The 16,521-nt window shown below is 39.0% G+C and overlaps 1 protein-coding gene across 2 annotated transcripts in view; it reads left to right on the top strand.

Moving 5' to 3' along the window:
- Positions 1-12,286, top strand: part of LOC137239889 (uncharacterized) — a 63,902-nt gene extending 51,616 nt beyond the window's left edge. For both annotated transcript variants that reach the window (XM_067765668.1, XM_067765667.1), the window contains 5 exons: positions 10,296-10,478; positions 10,548-11,089; positions 11,156-11,372; positions 11,494-11,658; positions 11,722-12,286. In XM_067765668.1, coding sequence (XP_067621769.1) covers positions 10,296-10,478; positions 10,548-11,089; positions 11,156-11,372; positions 11,494-11,658; positions 11,722-12,111 — 1,497 coding nt within the window. In that variant the 3' untranslated portion in view covers positions 12,112-12,286. The remainder of the gene's footprint in view (positions 1-10,295; positions 10,479-10,547; positions 11,090-11,155; positions 11,373-11,493; positions 11,659-11,721) is intronic.
- The last annotated feature ends 4,235 nt before the right edge of the window (positions 12,287-16,521 follow it).

Raw genomic sequence — 16,521 nt, 5'->3', positions numbered from 1 at the left:
TGGGGAGAATCATTTTCTTCGGGTAGATCCCAATTAGTACTGTAACTTGCGACTACTGATCTGTCTTCGATATTCTGCGAAGTAGAACTCAAGTTCGACAGAGTATATGGTATATTATCCGAGTAAAGAAAATCTGTCTCATAAAATATCTTCATTATCACAAGATTCTGGACTTTCTGTATCACATTTACTGTTTTTCTTATTTAGTTGTTGCACGTTATATGAATTTAGTATATCAATAACACCAGTATCAAAAGATGTCGTTGTCTCATTAGGTAGTGGCTCTAACACTAATCCATCATCATGAAAATATGGCTTTGACACACTTGGTTCTGATAAATTAACTAGATTTGTATTTTTAGACACTTTCCTAACCATATCTGCCATCTAGCGTCCCCTTTGCATATTTAGTTTTAATGGTTTTATTGTAACCGAAATCACTTATTTTTGAAATTTTTTCAATACAGCACTTGGCAAAAGCACTTATTTATAGATAAAAAATATATTGAACACTCTTTTCACTTTTACAAAAGCACGTATTTCAAAAGAAGACGTCTTGTTTTTTCAAAATTACCCCGATACTAATTTCACAAAACAACCTATTTCAATAAAAGTTGCCAAAAAAAATTAATTGCAATTTGACATAACAATTTATTTGGAAAAAGGTAGCTTTGTGAAATACGATTTTTATTTTCATGGCCGCCTTAAATCGAAATAAGTTGTTATAGGAAAACTACAATGATTACAATTATTTGAAGTTTTTTGAGTTTTTCGACTTAACTGAGAAAAGTTGTTTTCACCGACACAGTTTGGAAAAAAATTGAGTTAAGTTGATTTTTCGGATACTGTAACTTTCTAACTAAACATCATAGAAATAAACCAGTAAGACCAAAAAATGAATACCAATTGACAAAATTACATGCAATTAATATCTAAAATATTTCCTATCTTGAGATAAGTTGTTTTGTCAAAACTCCACAGATATTCATATAGGCTTCAAAAATACAACTTATTTTTATTTCTCTTATCATGCCCTTAATTGCACACGATAAAGCGAACTAAAACTAACAAGTTAGGAAGGCTAAGTTCGGGCGTAACCGAACATTATATACTCAGTGTGAGCTTCAATTGTACATTTCATTTCAGATAAATTACTTTTCTACATAACACGTGGCATCGCCCGTTTAAAAAAAAATGTATCCCCATTTCCTCTTATAATAAAAATTGATAAGTGAAATATCATTGATTCAAAACAATTTTTTGCTAAGTTATAGCTTATTATTCTAGTCTACGACCCTTTTAAATTTGTTTTATATAAAAGTGGGCGTGGTCTCTAACCGACTCCGTCCATTTTTACTAGAAATATTTTCTGCTATAAGGAAAATATGTGTACACAGTTTCATTACGATATGTTAATTTTTCTTAGAGTTATGGCTCCCGAAATATAGAAAATTGTTTAGTCGTAAAAGGGGCGGTGCCACGCCCATTTTTAAAAATTTGAAGTTTTTCCTTGTTATAAATCCACTTGGGAAATGAAATACCATTGATATAAAGCTCTCTTTTGCAAAGATATGGCTTATTATATTCGTCCACGGCTCTTTTAAAAATCTTTTATATAAAAGTGGGCGTGGCCATTAACCGATTTCGTTAATTTTTCTTCAAAGCATTCCTTATAGAAAAGGCGACCTCTCTGCTGAATTTTGTTACGATAGGTTTAACGATTTTTGATTTATGATTAATAATATTTGTAAAATTGATTTTATCACAAGTGGGCGGTGCCACGCCCATTTTAATTTTTTTGTTTTTTAAATTTTTATCAAGAGTCTCAATATCAGTCCACATGTCAAATTTCAACATTCTAGGTTTATTATTTACTAAATAATCAGGTTTTTTGTGTTACCAAAAATTTATATCTATAAAAAGTGGGCGTGGTTGTTATCCGATTTCGCTCATTTTCAATACCAATCTATTCTGGGTCCATGTAAGCTCGCGTACCAAATTTGGTGAAGATATCTTAATATTTACTCAAGTTACGGACGGACGGACGGACATGGCTCAATCAAATTTTTTTTCGATGCTGATGATTTTGATATATAGAAGTCTATATCTTTCTCGATTCCTTTATACCTGTACAACCAACCGCTATCCAATCAAAGTTAATATACTCTGTGTGCCAAGCACGCTGAGTATAAAAATTTGATGAGAATGGCTTTAAACACCCTCCACTTTGCTCCAAGCTAAGTGTAAAGTGTAAATCTAATGAAAAACAAGCACTTACAGACTAATAATGAAGTATAGAAAGATTAAAAACACACTTTTATTTTGCTAGATGTCAGCGTTTTTTATACCTTTAATGAAAATGAATTGGTATATTAACTTTGTCAGGAATCTTAAAATTGTAAGTCCTAAAAGGAAAATGGATAGACCCACCAATAAGTATACCGAAATGCTCAGGATGAAGAGTTAGCCATGCCCGTCTGTCTGTTTTTATGCATACTAGTCCCTTCATTTTTGAGATATCTTCATACAATTTAGTGAGCGGGTATATTTAGGTGTCTGATTAGACATTCGTCGGATGCGGCCGGATCGGACCACTATAGCATATATCCCGCCTACAACCGATTTTTGTCATATCTCTCTCAGTTTATCAGATTAAAGCTCAAACTTCACCATATGCTTTCGTATATTGCATATATTTTTGTCTGAAAAAAATTAATGAGATCGGTCGTATATATAGCATATATCCCTCACAACTGATTGTTCAGATAAGAAGCTTTTCGAAATTACAGCCCCATTTTAACAGCTCGGGGCTTCAAATTTCACCGAATGCTTACGTATAGGGCAGTCATTGTTGTCTGAAAAAATTGTATAGATCGGTGGTATATATATTGTTACGAATATTGGCAACACTAAGGGGTACTGCCATCTCTAAGCCGATGCTAAGCAGTGACTGTACGCACATCAATAATTCAATAATTATGTCTACACATATGCATGTACACGCAGCGGAAATGAGATGCCCAAACACATGCAGACATCTTATTGAGATGCTCCTAAATGTAGGCAATTATAATTGTGGAAGTGTCGCTCACACACACAAGCGCATGGGGTGTGAGAGAAGCTATAGAAATTATACATCTGTAGTCGTAGCTGAGAAACCAACTAGTAAGTTCTGGAATGGAAAAGCCTAGAAGTATGCAACTAGGAAATCAAAGAGTATAAAAATGCGAGAACAGTAGAGGCGAGAATTCAGTTTCATTTGAGCTATCAATCAGTTTGGTTATTAAGCCAGCTAGTTGCAAAGTACAAGTGTTATTGTGAAGTACTTTAATAAAGGCCATTTTTCCATTATTCAATATTGGAGTTATTTATTCAACAGTTTAGTGATTCAAACTTAGCAAAAGGGCAAATAAGAGGATTTGCCAGTAAATTCGTTACAATTGGTGTCAGAAGAGGAATTGTTGAATAAATTCCGAAGACTTCGAATACAACTTGGACATGGCAAAGTTAAGTGAATTGAAGATCCCGCAACTGAAGAAGGAGTTGGGGAGCCGTGGATTGAATACAACCGGCATTAAACTCGAACTTCAGGCACGACTACGAGAGGCAATGGAATTAGAAGGAATTGACGTGGAAGAGTATGTCTTTCATCTTAATGGCGATGAGACAACAAAATTGGAGGAGAAAAATGAAACACCGCAGACAATGGCGAACACAGACTTGAACATGATATTGGCTGCAATATCGGCACAAATGTCCGAAATGTCATCACAAATATCCACCAACATGTCATCACAACTGGAAGAACAAAAGACAAATATAACATCCCAACTGGAATCACGTATAGCATCCCAACTGGAGTCACAGGAGACACGTATTTCATCCAAGATGGAAACTCAACTGGCAGAACAGAAGACATATATGATATCCCAAATGGAATTACAGGAGACACGTATATCCGAAATGTCGTCACAAATAACATCCAGGATTGAAACACAGGAGGCACGTATATCCGAAATGTCGTCACAAATAGCATCCAGGATTGAAGCACAGGAGGCACGTATATCCGAAATGTCAGGACAAATTTCAGCACAGGTATCATCGCAGATCTCTGTACAACTAGAAGCCCGTATGGACGAAAAAATAATGCAGTTTGAGAACAAAATCGAGGCTGAGGTAGATGCTTTAAAAGGTCGTATACAGGAGCTGCTACTAAATCGCCCAGGTATTTCAGCAAGCAATACGAAGGTAAAAACACCATCCTTTGACGGTTCTCTTCCTTTCCAGGTCTTTAAGCTACAGTTTGAGAAGACCGCAGCAATTAACAACTGGAATGTTGAAGATAAAGTTGCCGCACTCATCGTAGCATTGAAAGGACCAGCTGCCGAAATCTTACAGGCTATTCCAGAGTACGAACGGAACAGTTATGACGCATTGATGGCTGCTGTAGAACGGCGATACGGAAGCGAACACAGGAAACAGATATTTCAAATAGAATTTCAAAACCGTTACCAAAAAGCTAATGAGACTTTGCAAGAGTTTGCTTCGGATGTTTAAAGGTTGGCTCATTTGGCAAATGCGGACGCACCCGTGGAATACACTGAAAGGGTAAAAATCCAGAGCTTCATAAATGGCATACGAGATTTGGAAACGAAGCGGGCTACATATGCGAATCCAAAACTAACATTTGCTGAAACGGTATCCCACGCACTGACTCAGGAAACAGCGTCACTTTTGAGTCAGCCCGCATACAAAGCTCATCGCGTGGAAGTGGAAAGGCCAGACTGGATAGACACAATTTTGGAAGCATTAAAAGGAACGCACCAGAAAAACGATGGTGCCGTCAAATGCTTTAAGTGTGGGAAGCCAGGGCACATTGCACGTTATTGCAGTACCAATCCTAACAATTCTAGCAATGTGGGTGGCCGTAAACGCAGAGCTGACGGAGACGAGCAAATCTCCAATTCCACTCAATCGTTAAACTAAAGCGAGTCAGCCGCAAGGGGCGACAGCTGGCTCCCTCAATTGAATCTCTATCTCGCAAATTGGAAGAAGGTCAAGCAATCTTCCTGTCGAAGGACATGTGGATGGAAAGGGACGTTTACTGACTGTAGATACGGGTGCATCCCATTCCATCATTCGATCAGATTTAGTCAACAAGAAGATAAGACCATTGCTTGGAGCAAGATTACGTACAGCCACGGGAGAGGACACCCAGGTAATTGGAGAAGTAGAATGTGAAGTAGCAATTGGGAATGTCACGGTACTACACAATTTTATATTGGCAGGTATTGTTGATGAAATCATAATTGGAGTGGACTTCTTAATCAACCAAGGCATCAAGATCGATATGCAAAGCAAGACGATGCGATATAAGAACATGGATGTGCCACTTAATTTCGGCTACGAGAGAGGCTACAGCAGTAAACGAGTGCTGGTGGAAGAGAGTCAGCAAATACCACCAAAATCAGAAGCAGTCATCTGGGCAAAGGTTGATGGAGATTGTGGGACAAACAAATTGTGGGTTGTCGAAGCAGCAAATAAATCAGCACTGAACATACTTGTAGGAAAAACCCTGGCTATGACAAAACAAGATGGACGTATTCCGGTAAGAGTACTCAATGAGTTCAAGTCACCATTCAATTTGACCAAAGGAGCTATTTTGGAAAGATGCCAAGAGGCCGAAGTAGTTATTAACTCTGAACAGCTCCAGGAACCCGTTTCATCTAGTAATACTGATCTTTCAAATGTCATCACGGCATGGATGCAGGGCTGGAGGAAGCCTATCAGAGTAAGGCAAAACAACTGCTCCTAAAGTGCGCGAACACATTTGACCAGGATGGTTCCAACCAGGCCGCACCAATGTTGTGAAACATCAAATTGACACGGGAGATGCGAGGCCGATCCCTTAAGCTCCGTAGTGTTCCACTGCCGAAGCGGGAAGTTGTGAGTCAAATCATACAAGAAATGAGCGACAGCGGCGTCATCGAACCATCAGCTAGTCCATGGAGCTCACCGGTAGTACTTGTAAAGAAGAAGGATGGAAAAATGAGGTTTTGCGTGGACTACCGGAAGTTGAATGACGTTACGAAAAAGGATAGCTACCCATTGCCAAGAATTGACGACACTCTGGACTCGCTATCTGGTATGAAATGGTTTTCCACACTGGACTTGAAAAGCGGCTATTGGCAAGTTGAGGTGAAGGAGGAAGATAAAGAGAAAACAGCCTTCAGTGTCGGTGGTGGTCTGTGGCAATTTACAGTGATTCCTTTTGGACTTTGTAATGCACCAGCTACTTTTGAGAGACTCATGGACCAGGTACTGAAAGGACTACATTGGAAAACATGCTTGGTGTACCTGGACAACATCATCGTATTGGGCAAGAACTTTGATGAACATCTTAAGAACTTGGAGGAAGTTTTCCAGAGAATAGCTGGCGCTGGTCTGAAGTTAAGTCCCAAAAAGTGTGCGCTGTTTAAAAAGGAAGTCAATTATTTGGGTCACAAGGTAACGACAGAGGGCATCTGCACTGCGAACGAAAAAATAGAGGCTGTAAAGGATTGGCCAAGACCACAGAACCTACATGAATTGAGAAGTTTCCTTGGGCTGTGCACATATTACCGCCGATTTGTACCAAATTTTTCCAGCGTAGCCCATAGCCTCCATGAGCTTACAAGAAAAAACATGGCTTTTGAATGGAAGAAGGTGCAAGAAGTGGCTTTCCAAACATTGAAGGAGCGTCTGTGCACCGCCCCAATGTTAGCATATCCGATTCCAGGAGCAACATTTATTCTAGATACAGATGCGAGTGGATATGCTATAGGAGGCGTTTTATCACAACTGGTCGATGGACAGGATAAGGTAGTTGCATATTACAGCTGTTCGATTGGAAAACCAGAGAGGAACTACTGTGTTGCGCAGATAGAGCTGTTGGCATTGGTAGAGTGAATTAAACATTTTTACAAATACCTCTACGGCCAGCGATTCCATGTCAGGACAGATCACGCAGCGTTGAAATGGCTTCTGCAGTTCCATAATCCGGAAGGACAATTGGCACGGTGGATCGAGTGACTACAAAGCTATGACTTTTCCATTGAGCATCGAAAATGTAGTACCCATGGAAATGCCGAATCGTTACAATATCTATTATATATCCCATACAAACGATTGTTCAGATAAGAAGCTTTTCGTAATTTCTGCCCCATTTTAACAGCTAGAACCTTCAAATTTCACCAAATGCTTTCGTATATAGCAAGTATTGTTGTCTGAAAGTTTTTAAGAGATCGGTCGTATATATAGCATATGTCCCCTACAACCGATTGTTCAGATAAGAAACTTTTCGCATTCTCCAGAGTGGAAGTACTGCTAATAAAAGCACACCTCGGGCAAAGCAACATCAAACTTTTTAGAAATACAGTTTTTAAATTAGAATAAAATTTTTCTAAGCGGCGTCGCCCCTCTGCAGTGTTTAGCAAGCACTCCGAGTGTATTTCTGCTATGAAAAGCTCTCAGTGAAAACTCATCTGCCTCGCAGATGCTGTTCGGAGTCGGCATAAAACAAGTAGGTCCCGGCCAGCCAATATGTAGAAAAATTAAAAAGGAGCACGACGCAAATTGGAAGAGAAGCTCGGCCTAAAATCTCTTCGGTTACCGCGCCTTACATTTATTTTTTTTTTATAAAATAAAGTTGCTAAATATCGTTGTACGAACATCACTTCACACAGAATGCTCCTATTTTAAAACAGTTTTTTGCATTTGAAAGCTTATTTATATTTCATATAATTTGAAGGTATATATTAAAGTAGCCTGACAAATTGCCAAAACCATGAGGAAACAATAACAGGTGACTACCGGAAATCAGCTGATTTGTACTTTTTTAATATGATTTGACTCTTCAACTTCCGGCGCAGTACGATTTTGACATTAGTCCATCTATTGACAAAAACAAAGTACATGGAACTTTTATTTATGTTTGTAGGTATGTCACCGTGCTGCAACCTTGTACAGTTCCGCCATGGCCAATACGTAGTAAAAGATCATAAAATTTTTGTTTACACAAATATAACTCAAAAACTTATTGATCGATTTTAATATTTATTCTTGGCAGTAAAACTTTAAAATTTGTACCTTCCTTCTTCATCAAAATACTGATTTTTTTCTTATATGCAAAGTTGTTTAAACAAAAGTAACATTTTTATTCGCTGTGAACTGTGCGAGCAAACTCCTTCGTTAAAGTTTTTTAAACATTTCGTTTTTAAACATTTATATACATAAAGAAGGATGTATATTTGTATGCTGCCTATGGACTCCGACCCAACACCTCCGATTTTATTCCCAAATGCAGGATCTAAAAAATTCTATTCAAGGTTCTGTTGCCTGAAATTTGGTATTTACGACCTGGATTGGTATTTACGAACCTTTTTTCCGGGGAATGGACCCGGGACCGGCTGGGACTGGGACAAGTACTGGGAATGAGACTGGGACTTGGACTGGGAATGAGACTGGGATTGGGAATGGGACTGGGACTAAGACTGCGAATGAGACTGGGACTGGGACTGGGAATTGGCCTGCAACTAAATGTAGGACTAGGTCTGGGGCTGGCACAGAGACAGGGATTGGGACTAAAAGTGAGACTGGCACTAGGATTGGGACTGGGACTGGGATTGGAACTCGGACTGGAACTGGTACTGAGACTGAAATTGGCATTGGGCGGGGGGCGGGCCTGGAACTGGAATTTGGACTTGGGCTGGGAATAAGAGACGGAGGAGAATTAGAAGAACTAGTGGGAAGAGAAAAATGAGAAAGAGAAAGTGACTGAAAAGAGATAAAGTTTGACGAGCATAGAGAGATAGGGATAGATAATACGGAAAAGATGGTGAAGGAGAAGGGAAAGGTTGAGTGAGAAGTGAATAAAAGAATAAGGAAAAGGGGAAATAGGGGAAATAGGGGAAATGCAGATAGACCAAAGTTAGGGCGGAACAACGTCTGTCGGGTCTGCTGGTACATATATAAAATTGAACGTTTTATTGTAAACAGAAGTGATATAAAATTTAATTTTTTTGGAAAAAAGCCAAAAAATTAATTTTTTCATGCAGTTACATCATAAAAACGATATTCATAGGCAGCTACGGCGTTCATGTTTGCCGCCGCGGTGTGGTGGTAGCGTACTCCGCCTACTACACCGAAGATACTGGATTCACGCCCCGATCAAAGCAACATCAAAATTTTATAAACAAGTTTTTTCAATCAGAAGAAAGCTTTATTAAGCGGGGTCGACCATCGGCAGAGATTTGGCAAGCAATCCGAGTGTATTTGAAAAGCTTCTCAGTGAAAATCTTTTGCGTTGCAGATGTCATTCGAGGTCGGCATAAAACATTTAGGTCTCGTCCCGCCAATTTGTTGGAAAAATTGAAAATAGTACGCCGCAAATTGGAAGAGAAGCTCGGCCTAAAATCTCTTCGGACGCTATCCCACCTTACATATATATATATGATCATAATCTCACATATTGAGAGAAAATGCAATATGATCGGAAGCGACATTCAACAGATAGTGCGATGAGGCGCTTAATCTTATCCGCCCAGAGACTGTAAATTGTTTTGCTGAGCATCGTCCGGTGAACGTCGTTATTAGCGTTAAATGCCCAATTCTCGCAAAAGAGACTATATGGTAAACTCTTACTTGCCCAGAATCAGACCTGGCGTTCATATTTTCAATTGCAACGTGGAATCAACGCCTCTGACAGCAACCGCGCTAAGGTTAAATCCTGTTGAAGCTGCCTGAGCTCTCGTTATAGGACTTCGATCACATTTCATGAGAACTCACTCGTAATGGATGGGTAGAAAAACTTTAGCATTATTGTAGATATGAACGCAGTGAAACGAATAAAAGCCCAAAGACTTTCGTCCAGAAGGCACACCTATTGACGTGCGAATTTGAAGGCGGAGGAAGGCAGGAGGACCTACAGTGTGTTGAGAGCAATAAGTGGAGGAAAACTTGTACTCCTTTAAGGTTCCCAATCGGCCAAATTGCCAGTTATAGTGATTGCCGTGACTTTCTAAGCGCCGGTCCCATTACCGCTCTGCTATCCCAGAAATTCTGTAGGATATCTACAACGCCAAATTTATCATTTAAATAGCAGAAATCAAAAATTTTGGATATTTGTTTCCACAGCTCGTCTTTTACACCATTATACTATACCAAAAATACCAATTTACTTACTGTTGCTCTTACAAACTTAGTACACACACAAATACCCCAAACACATGTAGTATCAAAATTATTTTTCTTTCCAGATCCAAGTCGTCAATGGAGTGATCTTGATATCCTGGCGCCAATCGATTCTTCAAAAGCAAATTGATTATGGCGCAAAATTAGGTCATGTCGTACTCTCCTTAGCCAAAATGGAATTAGATAATTTCTTTAAAAATGTGATGCCTGTAGCTGATTACTTCGATCAAAGTGATATGCTAATAGCTGTGAGTAATCGATGTTTTTATTGGTAAAACAAAGCTAAAAAACTTATTAAACCCCGCACCTGTTTTTAGGTTAATGGTGAACGTGCACCAGCAGAAGTGTACAAAGACTTTCGAACTGCTGTACTGGAAGTGTTGAGCACGCTTGAAAATGAAGAAGCCATGCTGAATGGAGTTACAGGTATGGGTAGAGGTATTAATGATATACCCGGGAGTATTGTTAGCGTAGACACCGCACCTAGTCAAGCTGCAAATATTGCAGACACATCAAATATCAACGCCAACAACACAGGCTTTGCTGCCAATGTGAACCACCATAGCACCAACAGAAACCAGCACAACCAAAATTTGAGCGATTCGAATGTAGCTGATGCCGTGGCCGCACATGTTGCTGCGAATGTTACTCCTGCTGGTGCAGCGAATGCGCGAATGACAGATGCTGGAGTCGTCACCACACAGCCTGTATCCTTAGCCGTCAATACTGTAGCAACAAGTATGGACTTCAAGTTGGATAGTGTACCTCCTGTAATTTGGGTCATCGGTGGACCAGGTAGTAATAAAGCGACGCTCTGTATGAAGGCTGTAAGCTTAAATACCGGTTGGGGGCATATAAGGTGAGATACCGCGAAGGCTTGAAGGGAACGGAAAGTGAATTTCTTAATATTTGCATTTTTTTATAGCATGGGACGACTCTTGCGCGCTATAACCGATTCAGCACCACGCGCAAATACCGAGAGTTATACCGTAAAGGAAGCGTTGTCCGCTGGAGAAATGGTGCCGGAGAAAGCGATCAACAATATACTCGAAGCGAATATACGACAAATGCTGGATCGCAATGGCATTATTATTGATGGTTATCCACGAAATTTGGATCAGGTCAAACATTTTGAGAATAAGGTGGGCTTGAAGATTTTATAAAATCGAATTGCAACGGATCTTCTAGAAGCTTTATAATATATATTTTAATAATTAAATATTTCTTAAAATATACACAAATTTTTTGTTTCCTTTACCGTAGTACAAATTGCGCCCACCCATTGTGCTCTTGGACTGTTCTAAATTGCAATTAGGCCGTGGACGTGTAGATGATACGGTTTCATCGTTTCGACGTCGCTTGGAACTTTTCCGTGAGCAAACCTTGCCTATGCTTAAAGTCATGGATAACAGTAGTCGATTACAAATAGTAAGTGGAAAAGAGTATGAGAACGTAAATGTATTTAAAATGAAACTTAATATATTTTCTTAGATCGATGGCGATACGGACAGTCCATCGGTGCAACGTGAATTCGAAAAGGTCATCCGGCAACATATACAGAATATTCAGGGGAATGGGTCACGCCCACAAAATAATATGGCCGATGGCAGTGTGATGACCAATCATGTGAATCGTAACCAAACCGATACAATAATACAAGATTTAGAAAACAATGTCCCTGGAACAGTGCCAACGATAAGTCATCATGTCTCGCTCATGAATGGCCATTTGAAGAATCAAACTAAGAATGTGGGCAAACATGTGAATAGTAATCATCAAACTCTGAATGGAGAAGCACGTTTCGCGGGGGTTACTGGTGGCATCGATTTTAGATATATGCTCGAAGAAGCTGAAAGATATCCCGTTGATACATACATGTAAAGTTAAAAGGGTTATTTCGACAAGAACAAAATACTTTCTTAAGGCGAGTGGTAGGAAAAGAATAAATAGTCGTAGGTTTAGTTTAGTAATCTAGTGGATCGACGAAATTTATGACAAGGGAGTGTAAAGCTGCTAACTAATAATAATACAAATTTTACATGGCAAGCACAAACAATTATTCAGATTTTCAATAAACGTAGAAACGCGAGGGCAACTGCCCTTAAATTTGATACAGCACGGATATGACGATGCTGTTGGACCCTGCTCATACAGTATCTCTTCAAATATCGACCTGCATTGAAACGTAAATGGTGATCTTAAATTTCTTAGGCAGGTTTACACTCTATGGCCCGATTTTTCAGTGCGAGTTTACACTACAGTTAAAGCTGACTAGAGTTTAACTTTTCAACTTTGTTCTATAACATAAAAATTTGCGACTCATCTCAGCAGGATTAAACTCTAGTCAACTTTAACAGGTGTTTAAACTCGCACTGAAAAACCGAGCCAAAGGATACCGTTTTCACCACTTCCTTTTAAATCTGGCCGGCACTTTTTCCTAAAGCCCTCCGGTACGTTGTACCCAACAAACAAGGGGAAAATATACAAATATATACATATCTAGTTCCGGAAGTAATATCCAACATCATTATTTAATTAACCAGATAGTTTTCAAGTTGATATCCAACTTCATTCTCCAATCACTATCCAGTATTTGAGAAATTTTGTAAAATTAAAAGATTCCGAGTTGATTTTTATTAATATTTTCCAATTATTATCCCAATTTCGAGAGGTTTTGAGAAACGTACATTTCTCCAGATGTTACCACCAAAGCCAACAGCTATTTACACCTGATTGATGGCAGTTATGAACCGTAATTAATCAAAAATAAATTATATAGGCGGCCGCTGGGTGTGATGGTAGCGTGCTCTGCCTACCACATCGAAGATCCTGGGTTCACGCCCTGGGGCAAAGCAACATCAAAATTTTTGAAACAAGGTTTTGAAATTAGTAGAACATATTTCTTTTTGAAAAGCTCTCAGTGAAAACTCATCTGCCTAGCAAATGCCATTCGAAAGCTTGAGGGGGGGGGGGGGGGGGGGGCTAACCATACGAGTTAATATAGCACAAAGTATCTAGCTGATATACTAGATGATAAGTTGTGGAAACTCCAGGTGGAAGAGAGAGGGAATAAAGCCTTCGCTGCACTGTATGCATGCAAGAGGATGCTGGGATGCACCTGGGGTATATCACCTAAACTCTGCCATTGGGTATTTGCGTCGTCAAACCCATACTTTACTATGGGGTCCTTGTTTGGTGGACAGCCACACAAAATATTGCATATACCAAAAAAACTTGAGCGTTAAGCAGAGTATCAATGATTAGCATAACGGGAGCCGTGAAAACTACCCCAACAGCATCATTGCATGCCATTCTACACAAGTCGCCTACAGATGGCCAAAAAATATCGCGTTAGCAACTGCAACAAGGATTAAGGCCTCGTGGCAGCTTGAGGACAGGCTTTGTTGCCATAGCAGTATAAGGTCATCTAATATCAGGCAAACGGAATATATGGGCCCGTGCCTGAGCTGCGAAAGAGATCTTGGGGCCACAATTGAGCCGGAGGATTGGTGCCAAGGTGCAGGAATGGCAGATATACTATATATGTGTATCCGGATGGTTCCAAATTAATTCCTACTTTTTCTATTGTTATCTTGTCCGTTATATCCATTATTTTCCTTTTGTACTGTGTTCGTTAAAAGTACCTTTCTCACATATTGGCGATTTAACGTTATTTACGATTACTCTTCATACATACATATGAATGTATATAGTGGTGTTGCAGATTTCGTAAACGTTTCGTTTTCTTGTAAGAATTCCAATCAGTTGACATGGCTCAAGTCAATTCGTTGCTTAAAAAATTTGTGGTAATTTTTCGGAGCGTATGACCGCTTTCGTATCCCTTAACTAACGTGTTAATCTCGACATATCTATCTTTTCTTCTTTTCGTCGTCTTAAAATTTTTCGCTGCGTTGTTCTATGCAGCAATAACACAGCAACTCTAGTATGGCCACCGACAGACCTAATATGTCGATTTAGGAACCTAGAAGAGAGTGTTTTCGGTGTACTTATACCTTCACAACGTCGAACTGAGATATCTTAATGCGCTGACCTGTTATTCAAAAGAAGAATGCAGTTACTTTCGCAACCGTACTCGCTCGTCGCTATCATTTTACACACACGACCACATGGAGTATGACTAGCAGACGCAACGATTTGAAGACCTTATCCCAATACCATGCTAAGGCAGATGACAGCATTGTCCAAAAAATCGCGCCAATCGTTTCTTCGCTGGCCTAACTGGTGCCAATTGGTAGCAGCAATGAAAATTAAATCCTTTTTCACTTCTAGCTAATTGCCGGCAGCTCATCCAGGTCCGGAGCATATTCTTTTAAATTGCATAAGATGGCGTAGCCAGCGTATCCGCTGTGTTTTAATTCGCTGGACTATGTTGGTCTCGTAAAGACCAGCTCATCATTAAATCTTTTTAAGGAAATCTAGCCCTCTCCAGCACGTAAATGTCCGTAAATCCACACTAGTAGATCGTAAAATAGCGAAATTTTAGCTAGAGCAAAGCTCGTGCTTTGAAGCGTTTGCAAGAATATGGAGTATTGTAGTTCTTTTCTTGAAGCATAAATGTAATAACTTTTCAGTTGTCCAGAATGAACCTCAAAGTTTGCATATCTTTCTAAATTTACCTAGTCTTCATCTAGTCTGACATATTCTGTGTATATACTAACGTAACCTTATGTATATACAAAAGGTATGACTTTGATTCTCCCAGCATCCTGTTAAAAGTGACACCGAAAATTGACGACGCACACTGTGGCCAAGCGTGTTCTGGGGCTTCATTCTGTATAGCGAACGGTAGCTCAGACGAACGATTCGCCTCCAAACGATTTCGTATGGCAATGTTATTCTTTATCGTTTTCGTTCGGCCTTTACGTTTCTTACTTTATGTCAGACAAGAAGGCGGAAGCTTTTGCCAAATTATATGTAACCATCGTTCAACATAGGGCAAATACACTAGCGATTCGCCTCCCAAGGCAGCCGGTTCTATGTACCGGAGCGACTCGGGATTTTCCCGACCAAGGGCTGTCATTTCGGCCACCATGGTGTGATGGTAGCGTGCTCCGCCTATCACACCGTATGCCCTGGGTTCGCACTCCGAGCAAAGCAACATCAAAATTTTAGAAATAAGGTTTTTCAATTAGAAGAAAATTTTTCTAAGCGGGGTCGCCCCTCGGCAGTGTTTGGCAAGCGCTCCGGGTGTATTTCTGCCATGAAAAGCTCTAAGTGAAAACTCATCTGCTTTGCAGATGCCGTTCGGAGTCGGCATAAAACATGTAGGTCCCGTCCGCCCAATTTGTAGGGAAAATCAAGAGGAGCACGACGCAAATTGGAAGAGAGGCTCGGCCTTAGATCTCTTCGAATGTTATCGCGCCTTACATTTATTTATTTTTTTTTATTTTTAAGGGCTGTCATTTGTAACCCCATTTAATTTGTTGCGTCCCTCCCACCCGACACTAGCGATTCGTCTCTGAGGCGAAATGAACGTTCGTTTTGTAATAGAGAATGAGGCCCCAAAACTCGATTTCTAAAAAATGGAAGTTTTCAGTATGTGTGGAAAATGTCTGGCAATGAGGCCAGTGACTCCTTATATTGTTACAAAGAAAATATGTGAAAATTACCCTTCATGAAATTACGAAAATAAGTTGCTATTAGACTCTACTCATTTGTATTATTTATTATATCAAATTATTTATTTTCAATTTCATTCTTAATATTGAAAGTATGTAATTAAATAAAGTAATACTTTTCAAATTTAAGACCCATTAGTTTGTTACAATGGTATGGAAATGATGAAATGCTTTAAATAAAAACTTAAGTGGTCTTATTAAATATTCTTTTACAGATATGAAAATTATTTGGTAAAAATGTTATAAAAGTATAAGCATTTGTAAGAATAAAAATACATATAAACAAGTTTATATAAAATAACAAACTTTAGAACTTGATATAAGAATGGCGAGAAATTATAGGAACAATAACGTTTTTAATAAATGTTGTATACTGTAAGAGATTGTCTAAGTTATATAACGGTAATTTGTGTGATATGACAGTACGTGTTGAGCAATGGTATGCTTGGTAATATTTATGTAAGTGCATAGCTATAATAAGTAATTTAATATATAGTAATATATTTTCAGCTAGCCTGTATCTAAGATCAGACCCGTATAAGTATAAGTACAATTTATAAATATATACGAACGTACATATAAATGTACGTACAATATTATATGCAAAAGTCATATTGTTAATTTAGGTAAATTTTATTTGTTTACTCAAAAG

This window comes from Eurosta solidaginis, chromosome 2, assembly GCF_040869045.1.
Source record: "Eurosta solidaginis isolate ZX-2024a chromosome 2, ASM4086904v1, whole genome shotgun sequence".
NCBI classification, from domain to species: domain Eukaryota; kingdom Metazoa; phylum Arthropoda; class Insecta; order Diptera; family Tephritidae; genus Eurosta; species Eurosta solidaginis.
This window is presented reverse-complemented; position numbering and strand designations above follow the sequence as displayed.